General features: G+C 44.3%; 2 protein-coding genes across 2 annotated transcripts in view; one reads left to right on the forward strand and one right to left on the reverse strand.

Annotated features, from left to right (window-relative positions):
• Positions 1–10,501, reverse strand: part of LOC144953323 (uncharacterized) — a 48,460-nt gene extending 37,959 nt beyond the window's left edge. The window contains exon 1 of the mRNA XM_078883888.1: positions 10,028–10,501. Coding sequence (XP_078740014.1) covers positions 10,028–10,501 — 474 coding nt within the window. The remainder of the gene's footprint in view (positions 1–10,027) is intronic.
• Positions 1–12,043, forward strand: part of LOC144953346 (uncharacterized) — a 244,395-nt gene that overhangs the window by 150,146 nt on the left and 82,206 nt on the right.

The raw sequence follows: 12,043 nt of genomic DNA on the forward strand, positions 1-12,043 counted from the left end.
GGTCTGACGCATTTACTGTGATTAAATTGAAGAATTTAAAGCGGTCCACAACCCTGAATTGTGCAGCTTGGAATAATGGAGGAATTCGCATTTATTTTGTTGGTTTTTGGAACCGAGGCCATAACTAGGAGGTACATCACAAGCGAAAGCGATAGTATTTGCCAAGAATATCTTCATTAATCGAGAACGAAAGTAAGAAGTTCAAATGGTGTCATATACCGCCTAATATTCGAGTTGGATCTTTGGGGCTGTATAATGTGTAAAGTTGAACGTGCTAGGTGTTGTCTTCTTCTAACAGCTACTAACGTGCGTGTGGTCTGTTTTTAGGATTTGTCCATTGTTGTTGAACTTGTTGTCGTGCGCATTTCTTGTTGAGTTCTGCCACTTTAGTGTTGCAGTTTGTTAAATAATCCGCCACGTGAGCGTGATGTTTTGCTTAGTGGGAATTTCGCTTTGTTACAATTTGTGATTGTTATAATAATTGTAACGATTCATAAGCTCATGAGCTTATAATGTGTTTGTGCGTTTATTTATTAATAGAAAACTGTCTATTGCTCTTCGATACCATTGAGATGGAACATTCATCCAGCAGTGAAAATCGTGATTCTATAACGACCGTAGTGTAATTGTAATGATTTTAATCCGATCCTTGCACGTACACTATACATACATGAGCAAAGTGCTATTCTAATGAGACCACACTGTGATTCTACTGCTTATAATGGAGATTATAATACCTTACCTCCGTTCATATCGTTCTAAATTAAAACACTAGTTTATAGTCGTTTTATGTTTAGTATTATCGTTTATAGTGTTACAGTTTACATGTTATAGAGTACAGTTTATCCCCGGCACACTTCGGGATTAAGGACTGGTACGTTGAGAAACGATTAACTACGGGGACCTTTACCCTCAAGGAACACGTGTTAATCGGGTAGACAGCCAAGATGCTGCCGGTTAAGGGCACACTTGTGTGACGGAGATCCTCCACCTGAAATTATCTTAACATGTTTTTTCTAGGAACATTATAAAATAAAGACCGGACAAACATTTGTTAAAAATACGTTTTTATTCATCTGCAATCATTTTTACGTCAAAACTCGAATGGAATATTTATTATGTCCTATGTTCACATATTTCCAGTACAATGCAAACCATTTCCGTTCCAGGAATACCAAAGCGTTAAAGTATCATTCCCCATGATTTCCGTATTAGTTCACCACATGTGTTCACTGTGCCTCTATGTTGAAGTCAAGGCCATATCCAACGAACGCGTCATCAATGTACATCCTTAAATCGGCTATCTAAAGTCGATTAATACCAATAAAAAAAGCTATGTACTTGAAAAAACCGTTTAAAATGTTGAGTAAAGATGTACCTACAGGCGCATTCCAACTTTAGCTCAACAGGAACACCTAACGACTACAATTAAACCCTCTCACAACCAGTGCTCTTCACACCCCTTCGGCAAGTAATCCGATAACATTACAAACCACCACTGTGCACGTCATTAAACTCTCACAAAAACTGTAAAACTAAAATGGTAAAAATTACGCACAAAAGTACTCGATATGGCTTAATAGGTATAACCACATGCAATATTATGTTTCAGTCACCCCGAGGTTTGATCCTCCAGCCACTCCATTACATCCAGCCATCTCTCGGGATCCAACTGCATGGGATCGAAGGTGGAAACTTCTTCAGCACCCACTGCAGCACCTTGAATTTCAGCTTTTGATTTAAATTTCCATTCATTGTGGACCTTCTGATGCCTTTTAAGATGTGATGACTGTTAAAATGCCTTCCCACACACAGAGCACAAGAATGGCTTCTCGCCCGTGTGTTCTCTGATGGTTTTGAAGAGTTGATGATTGTGCAAATGTCTTCCCACACACAGGGCACAGGAATGGCTTCTCGGCGGTGTGCGTTCTCTGATGAGTTTGACGAGTTGATGACCGTGCAAATGCCTTCCCACACACAGGGCACAGGAATGGCTTCTCGCCCGTGTGCGTTCTCTGATGAGTTTGACGAGTTGACGATTGTGCCTTACCACACACAGAGCAATTGAATGGCTTCTTGTCTCCGTGTGCGTGGGGCTGTGGAGAGCGTCTTTGCTCCATGTGAGCGTAGCAACAGTTGCGGTGTTATCGAGTCAAAAGTATGCTATCGGCCGCAAGGATGTTTAGCGTTGAGCTTTGGATTTTGTTAACGGCTAAGAAAAGAACGACTCTCGGGTCTAACCGAGACGCAATATCAGAGTTGATCAAATGCGACGATCAAGGGGGTCAATCGGGTGAGTTTGATCAGAGGCTTTAATCAAAGGCGTCATCCCATCACGGAACACCACCTCCCTGCGTTTATCACAGCAACAGAAGTAACTACAACAGCAACAACAGCAGCGACAACAACAGCAGCAACATCACATTTCGAGGGCGACGCAGCTACTTCCGATTCTGCCGCCCAGCTGTTTGTAGTCGGGACCTGCTCTCGCAGGACCCCACACGTCTTTGGAAATGATGGCGATGATCATGTCTGAGCTGAGAATGAGGTCACTCAAGATTACTTTGTTTAACCATAACTTTTGGTAGGTTAGTGTCATCGGGGCTCTGTGAATACGACTCATGAATGAAATCACACTCATGTATGACCAACATTGTACTAAATTTGGTTGATCGAGTAGAACAAGGCACGTGCCACGTCCAGACGAATTCTTATCAACAACAGTGTCCTTAAATATAATGCTAAAATAAATGTTAACACTGGATTAAACGTGAACCTCTTAACCCCTCCCTCGCATTTACGACTAATGATGTGCATTTGCACATAACATACATTCAAGCACAATAAAATGCTAATACGACCATGTCCTGGAAACCATGGCAAGGTCATCCCGTGTGGTGTGTGTAGCGAGTATCACGGGGTGGGCGGGTAGTGTGGTGATAGCGGTCACGGTTGGCACCGATGCACGACCACCGCCACCACCCCTACTGGGCGGTGGACCTGTCACCACAAAGCAGCACGCGGCGGAGGAGTGAGGCGATCGCTCTCGCCATGCGAGCGAGGCCCCCTCGCTTCTTCTTCTTTTCGTGCATCTCCACCTGCACCTCTTCCGTTTTCTCCTCCGTCTCATCCTCCTCCATCCCCTCTTCTTCATCCTCCGCCACCATCTTATCCTCCTCCTCTTCCTGCGCCACCTCCATCTTCTCCATCTTCTTCTCCTCCGCTAGCACCATCTCTTCCTCCTTCATCTCCTCCTCAACTTCTGGCACCACCATCTTCGACACCGTCTTCTCTTCCTCCTCCACCACCATTGTTTCCCCTTTGTCCGTCGTCTCCATGTCCTCCACCACGACCATCTGTTCATCATTTGTTGTCTCTTTTTCCTCCATCTCTGTATTGTCTTTCTCCTCTCCCTCCGTGTTCTCCTCCATTGTCACCATCACAATCTCGTCCTCCTTTGCCTTCTCTTCCTCCGATTTCTCCTCCTCTGTCTCTACCTCATCCTCCATCATCTCCTTCACCTCTTCCTTCGTCTCCTTCTCCATAACCTCTATCTTCACTTCAAAGGCCTGGACGAGTGAGGAGGAGGGCTGCGCTGGCTGAGATCTGTGAAGAGAAAAACACGACACCGTTCTAGATTTGAAGCTTTCGTGACTGCAATGATTCATATTCTTAGGTTTTTTGGGTAAAGTCGCGTAGGTAAAAAAAGATTAAAAAGTAAAATAAAATAACATAAAAAATTAAAATCACGACGTTTCGGAGGCAACACAAGCTTCTGTCTTCAGGTGGTACCGTCACAGCCACGACAGCTGTATCAAGTAAATGAGAGATTGCAGGAGTTACCACTGCGTTTATATAATGGTTGGAGAAGGTGGTGGGGCAAGGGCCGCATACTTTTATTAATATGGTAAGGTGAGGCTTGAGACTAAGAATAGACTCCATAACAAAGGCTGAGCCTTTGTTATGGAGAGGTGCGGTTTGTGACTCAACCTGTAACAGGGAGACCACCACTAGACATGGTAAAACTGTGATGGTTGTCTGTCAAACACGACACCGTTCCACCTTGCTGCTACGGCAGACATCGCCATCTAATAATAATAATAATAGTTCAATTTGTAACGCGCGCAAATTTGCAGACGTAGTGGCCGCAACTCAGAGGCGCGGAGCCAAGCTCAGAGTCGCTCAAAAGCATGATTGTAGAGGTGAGTTTTTAAGTGTCTCTTGAAGGAGGCGATTGAGGTGATGCTGCGAATGTGCAGAGGGATATCGTTCCAGACTGTTGGGGCTGCCACCGAGAAGCGGCGCATAGACACGGTGACCATCCTGGATCTTAGTATCGAGAGGAGGTCGTGAGTCGCGCTGCGCAGGCATCTGCCGTGTGCTGAGCTGCAAGTTGTCAATAATGAAGAAAGGTACGGCGGGCAGGCGGATATGAAGGCATCGTCCGTGGGTGGAATGTGTGGCGGATTAATTCGAGCTGAATAGATACAGCAATAACGACATGGCCAGTGAGTGTGCTTAGGATTGGTGCTGTCATTCTCATGGCGCCAGGCTATCCTTGAGATAGGTGCAGCTGTGTCTCACACAGACTGCTGTAGTTTCACAGTAGTGGGTGGCGTTGCTGTGCAAATTTAGTTGAATAATTTGAAGTGACATTTTTTTTGGTTCTTTCCGTAAAGTCACGTAGGTATAAAATAAAATAAATTAAATCACAACGTTTCGATTGCAACACAAGCAATCGTCATCAGGTGGGAAACCCACAGCAAGAAACGTTCTTGCAATAACGAAATAGCCATCGAAACGTCGTGATTTAATTTAATTTATTGTATTTCATACCTACGTGAATTTACCGATATAACCCTGTAGTCACGAAAACTTCAAATCGAGATTGACATGTTTCTATATGTATATTCTAATTGACCCCTTGCACATAATGTCCTAAGCATTTCAAATGGCATCGATAGAGATCCTGAACGTCCACTGTGACGGAATGGGTGTGGATCTGTGTGGTCAATGCAGCAGCAATAATAGCCAAGGCGGGAAGCAAGATCGGAACTGTAAGCGGTGAAGAATGAGTGCACGACCATTTGGCCGCTTCAACACATCCACGATTTCAAAAAAGTGTCCGTCGGTGATTTGTGGTCGAGAGAGCCACCTCCCTTGACGTCGAAGGCATCTCAGAGTGCATTGCATGCGATGAGCCTCTCGCATCTCTCATCTCATCGCGTTTTAAATTGGACACCCCTCTCAGTGGTAGATGTCGCTGTGCATTACAAAGCGACTTGGCACCTGGCCAGGAAACAGGCGAAAGACAGCGAAAATCTCACGGTGGATGGAGGGTTACATGGTGAAGATATGCCCACTTTTTTACGTGGTCTAACCCAGAAACCAGTTATGAAAAATTAATCTGTCCTCAGTATAGCGGAATGTACAGGTGGGGTTTGCAGTGTCTGTAAATTTTGAGAGCGCGACAGGGCTTGAGCACCTGTGCGTCACAGCAACATTGACCTGGGTTTGATTTCCACGTTTGGCCACATTCTCCGTGTGGATTATGCAGCCACCTGTTCTGGGAAGGTTCTGCAGCTTTCTCCCTGTTACTGAACCCACACAAGCAATGCAAATCGTTCAATTTGGATCGCAAACAGTAGCAACTTTGTCGCAAAATACGAGCAAACTTTGCAGGATCCTCCTGAAAAAAAGTCTTGAGACCGAGTAAGGCTGATGCTGCGTGAGAAGCATGGAAATAAATAACAAAAATAAGTATAACCCGTAAAAACAAAGTTTTTCACTATAAATCTTTATATGCGTGGCGGCTATAGAGTCCTCTCATCCTCTGGCTTGAGATGGCTGCCACCTATGGGTCAGATGATTGCCTGCCAGTATTAGCCAATTGGTAATTAAATATTTAATTTGTTTTCCCTAAACAGTGTAAAATTTTGGAAAAAAAATTTCACGAACAATAATTGTCTCGCACAACGAGTCTGTGTGCAAAATGTCAGCTCGATTGGATCACGGGAAGTGGGTTCAAAAACGACCGAAAGATTTGCACGGTCGTAAGCAAGCAAGCAAGCATGCAAGCACGCAAACAAGCGAACTTAATATAAAGGATTTAATAAACACACAGGGCGCACACGCAGAGTAGTTTACCGTGGCTCAGCGACTCCGGAGTTTGCTTTATCTTCTTGGAAGCCCTCTTCTCCAAAGCTCGGAGCTATTGGGCCGCACACAGAATTGGAGGACGTGGTGGCGGTGGCGGTGGTTTGCGGCGGTGGCGGCGGTGGTAGCGGTGGTGGCGGTGGCAGTGGTAGTGGTGGTGCTGCTGCTGGTGGTATCGGTCTGGAGCCATTGTCGCTCGATCTTGGCGAGGCGCTCCTCCTCCTCGAGGCGCTTTAGCTCCACAAGACGCTTCTCCTCCATCAAGTGCTCCTCCTCCTCCTCTTGACGCTTCACCTCAACGAGGCGCTTCTCCTGCATGAGACGTTTCTCCTCGAGGAGCTTCACCTTGCGAAAGCGCCTCTCCTCAAGTCGCTTATTTTTTTTCTCAAGACGCTTCAGCTCAATGAGACGCTTCACCTCAAAGAGGCGATTCTCCTCCATGAGGTGCTTCTCTTCCTCGACCCGCTGCACCTCAATGAGGAGCTGCTCCTCGACAAGGCGCTTCTCTTCTTCCACCCGCTTCTCCTCCACGAGGCGCTTCTCTTCCTCGACCCGCTTCACATCTATGAGGCGCTTCTCTTCCTCCAGATGCTTCTCCTTGAGACGCTTCACCTCGCGAATGCGCTTCTCCTCTATGAAGCGCGTTTCTTCAAGGAGGCGCTTTTCCATGACGCGTTTCACGTCGTTGAGGATATTATTTCGAAGGCACTTCTGCTCCGTTTGGTGCTTCACCTTGGCGAGGCACTTCACCTCATTGGGGCGATTCTCTTCCATTGCGCATTTCTCCTTCGCAAGGCGCTTGTCCTCCTGGAGACGCTTCACTCCGCTGAAGTTCTTCACCTCCCCAATGCTCCTCTGTTCACGCGAAGATATGCACATGACTATTCAGACATGTTCACTCAGGACAAAATATATTCTCGCAGGCACACAAACATAGACGGGCACATAGACAAACAAAAATGCATACTAGCACATCTATGTACGGATGAAAACATGCACATTAATTCATGGCATGACGTGATGATGGAGGGATGGAGTGATGGTGTTGAGAGATGGTGTTGTGATATGGAGAGGTGAAATTGTGGAATGTTCTGGAGAGACGGTGCCTTGTGATGGTATTGACACTTTATGAGGCTCTATGATATTGTATTGATTCGCGATTTGAAGCTTTCGTGACTGCAAGGATTCCTACTCACGTATGTGACTTTACCGAAAAAACTTAAGAAAGAGTCACATTCGTGACTTTTCCGAAAAAACTAAGAGTATATTGTATTGAGTTGGTGGTGGTGTGGTGTGATGAGAAAGGTGATGTGAAGAGATGGTGTGGTGATGTGAGGTGTAGTGATGTTTTGGTGCAATGGTGTGGGAGTGTGGAGAGAATGTGGTGTTTGACCCCCATAGACCCCATACACACCTTTGGGGAGGAATGATCGTAGCTTTGGCCTGGGAAAGGGTCCACTTCATCCATAATGTCCCCCCACGTGGTCGACTGGCGCCATGACTCCCGGGCTACGGAAATTAAAATTAATTCAAAGGATGAGTAATGTCTTAGAGAACGAAGCACGTGGATATTCACGCAACTAATTCTGAGATTCTTGTAATTACCTCTTAACACATAACATGACCTGCTGTTGAGAAACATTAATCACATGGCAGTAAAACATTACAAGTCATATTTTTGTAAGCATGTTGAGATCAATTTCATAAAGTTGAGACCCCCGTTTAAACCAATATGGCTGAAACGCAGCTCTAAATCCATGCTGTCTGCCACCCTTGACCGTTTACCTCTTCCCATCACCATAAAGGCCCCCCTATGTCTTGTAGGTCATTGGGGTCAAATGACCATACTTAAATTATTTGTTATAACCCGAGAATGACGTCGTAGGTCACTTGATGTCAGAGGTACCGCCCATGTGGCTGTGACATCACAGATAGGAGACGTCTATGGCAGCAGCTAGGGTCTGAACTAAAAGGCAGACTCCTCCCCCGTGTTGGATAACATTCAATACATGCAATGCAGGGCACAATTATGCAGGCAATCAGAACACAATCATTATGGACATGTTAATCATATTATATAAGATTTAAACAGGTTAGTTATGAACGTTTTAAATGTTGACTTGCTTTGGTTCTAAACAATGACAGTAACAGTAACATATCAGAGCATGCCAAGTAACCTATCTAATAGTCCTAATTTGGTTGCAGAAAATCAAAATATCAACATATACAAAAGTAATGAAGCTTTAGTTTGTAGTCAAAACGTGCAGTAAAAATAAACAACACACATCGTCAACAGGGACGCTCACCTCGTTGAGGATTCGATCTGCAAAGGCTTCTTCTGCTGCTGCTCACTCGTGCGCATTCCTCTCGACTGCGGGTGGAGGCGGATCTTTGGGGCTGTATAATGTGTAAAGTTGAAGGTGCTAGGTGTTGTCTTCTTCTAGCAGCTACTAACGTGCGTGTGGTCTGTTTTTAGGATTTGTCCATTGCTGTTGTTTAACTTGTTGTCGTGCGCATTTCTTGTTGAGTTCTGCCACTTTAGTGTTGCAGTTTGTTAAAGAATTCGCCACGTGAGCGTGATGTTTTGCTTAGTGGGAATTTCGCTTTGTTACAATTTGTGATTGCTATAAAAATTGTAACGATTCATAAGCTCATGAGCTTATAATGTGTTTGTGCGTTAATTTATGAATATAAAACTGTCTATTGTTCTTCGATACCATTGAGATGTAACATTCATCCAGCAGTGAAAATCGTGATTCTATAACGACCGTAGTGTAATTGTAATGATTTTAATCCGATCCTTGCACGTACACTATACATACATATGAGCAAAGTGCTATTCTAATAAGACCACACTGTGATTCTACTGCTTATAATGAGATTCTAATACCTTACCTCCGTTCATATCGTTCTAAATTAAAACACTAGTTTATAGTCATTTTATGTTTAGTATTATCGTTTATAGTGTTACAGTTTACATGTTATAGAGTACAGTTTATCCCCGGCACACTTCGGGATTAAGGACTGGTACGTTGAGAAACGATTAACTACGGGGACCTTTACCCTCAAGGAACACGTGTTAATCGGGTAGACAGCCAAGATGCTGCCGTTTAAGGGCACACTTGTGTGACGGAGATCCTCCACCTGAAACTCGCTTAACATGTTTTTGCTAGGAACATTATAAAATAAAGAACGGACATATATTTGTTAAAAATACGTTTTTATTCATCTGCAATCATTTTTACGTCAAAACTCGAAGGGAATATTTATTATGTCCTATGTTCACACATTTCTAGTATAATGCAAGCCATTTCCGTTCCAGGAATACCAAAGCGTTAAAGTATCATTCCCCATGATTTCCTTATTAGTTCACCACATTGGTTCACTGTGCGTCTATGTTGAAGTCAAGGCCAAGTCAAGTCGATTAATACCAACCAAAAAAAGCTATATACTTGAAAAAAACTTTAAAATGTTGAGTAAAGATATACCTCCAGACGCATTCCAACTATAGCTCAACAGGAACACTTAACGACTACAATTGAACCCTCTCACAACCAGTGCTCATCACACCACTTCGGCAAGTAATCCGATAACATTACAAACCACCACTGTGCACGTCATTAAACTCTCACAGAAACTGTTAAACTAAAATTACACACAAAAGTACTCGATACGGCTTAATAGGTATAACCACATGACGTAATATTTTTTCAGTCACCCCGAGCTCTCTGGTTGACTCTCGAGCCACTCCATTACATCCAGCCATCTCTCAGGATCCAACTGCATGGGACTCATTGCAGCACCTTGAATTTCAGCTTTTGATTTCAGTTTCCTATCATTGTGGACCTTCTGATGCCTGTTAAGAGTTGACGAATGGCTTCTCGCCCGTGTGTGTTCTCTGATGACTTTTAAGAGTTGATGAGTCTGCAAATGTCTTCCCACACACAGGGCACAGGAATGGCTTCTCGCCCGTGTGTGTTCTCTGGTGAGTTTGAAGATTTGATGCCTGTGTAAATGCCTTCCCACACACATGGCACAGGAATGGCTTCTCACCCGTGTGTGTTCTCTGGTGAGTTTGAAGAGTTGATGACTGTGCAAATGCCTTCCCACACACAGGGCACAGGAATGGCTTCTCGCCCGTGTGTGTTCTCTGATGACTTTTAAGAGTTGATGAGTCTGCAAATGTCTTCCCACACACAGGGCACAGGAATGGCTTCTCGCCCGTGTGTGTTTTCTGGTGGCTCTGAAGATGTGATGGCCATGAAAAGGACTTACCACACACAGAGCAATTGAATGGCTTCTTGTCTACGTGTGCGTTGGGCTGTGGAGAGCGTCTCTGCTCCATGTGAGCGTAGTAACAGCAGTTTTGTTATCGAGTCAAAAGTACGCTTTCGGCCGAAAGGATGTTTAGCGTTGAGTTTTGGATTTTGTTAACTGCTAAAACAAGAACGACACTCGCGTCTAACCGAGACGCAAAAAAATCCCGCTAATTTGACGATGAACACGTTTAAGAGTTTATCCGCGAAAAAAATACTTACTTGGCGATTCACGATATATATCGGTGTCTGAAACCCGTCTGAAGATGTCGCCACAAACTCTCCCGACGCAAAGTCGCCTAACTGTCGACACAGCAATTGTGCTCGCCAGGCTGCGTTGTCTCGCGGTTGAAGGGCGATCAGCAGAGCGACGAGTCGAGCGTCCAACCTCATCAAGTTCTCTCTCGAAATGGCATTGAGCTCTGCTTCTGAGCCGCCTTATAACTCCCCCCCTAGGATCCAATCCTTTGTCTTTCAGGATATTTGCATTCGATTGTTAATTTTTGAAGGTACAATCCGCATGTTTATTAACATACCGAAGAGTAATGTGCCCATTGTGCTTCATGCATGAATATGTAAGTGCATCTCAATGTGTAATTGTGCGCTTATTTTGAATAAATGGAAAAACTTTGTCCTCGATTTAAAGTGAATGCAGAGAAATTGGCATGTAACGTTAGAAAAGGAGGAAAGCGGCCTTCTCGACGAGGGAGTGAAACCCAATAGGTAATATTCTTTTACAGCGTTACAATGGATAGGTTGTAGTTCATAAGTTATAATATTATGTTTCACTATGATAGAGCTTAACATGTCAGAGTCTACAATATCAGAGTTGATCAAACGCGACGATCAAGGGCATCAATCGGGTGAGTTTGATCAGAGGCTTTAATCAAAGGCGTCGTCCCATCAAGGAACACCACTTCCCTGCCTATATCACAGCAACAGAAGCAACAACAGCAGCAACAACAGCAGCGACAACAACAGCAGCAACATCACATTTCGAGGGCAACGCAGCTACTTCCGATTATGCTGCCCAGCTGTTTGTAGTCGGGACCTGCTCTCGCAGGACCCCACACGTCTTTGGAAATGATTGCGATGATCATGTCTGAGCTGAGAATTAAGTCACTCAAGATTACTTTGTTTAACCATAACTTTAGGTAGGTTAGTGTCATAGGGGCTCTGTGAATACTACTCATGAATGAAATCACACTCCTGTATGACCAACATTGTACTAAATTTGGTTGATCGAGTAGAACAAGGCACGTGCCACGTCCAGACGAATTCTTATCAACAACAGTGTCCTGAAATATGATGCTAAAATAAATGTTAACACTGGATTAAACGTGCACCTCTTAACCCCTCCCTCACATTTACGACTAATGATGTGCATCTTCTTAGGTTTTTTCGGTAAAGTCACGTAGAAAGTAAAATAAAATAAAAAACAACATCAGGTGGGACCGTCACAGCCAGATTAGCTGTATCAAGTGAGGCAATGATTCAAGGGATTACATCTTGAATCATTGCCTCACTTGATACAGCTAATCTGGCTGTGACGGTCCCACCTGATGACGGAG

The sequence above is a fragment of the Lampetra fluviatilis genome, chromosome 74 (assembly GCF_964198595.1).
Source record: "Lampetra fluviatilis chromosome 74, kcLamFluv1.1, whole genome shotgun sequence".
Lineage (NCBI taxonomy): Eukaryota > Metazoa > Chordata > Hyperoartia > Petromyzontiformes > Petromyzontidae > Lampetra > Lampetra fluviatilis.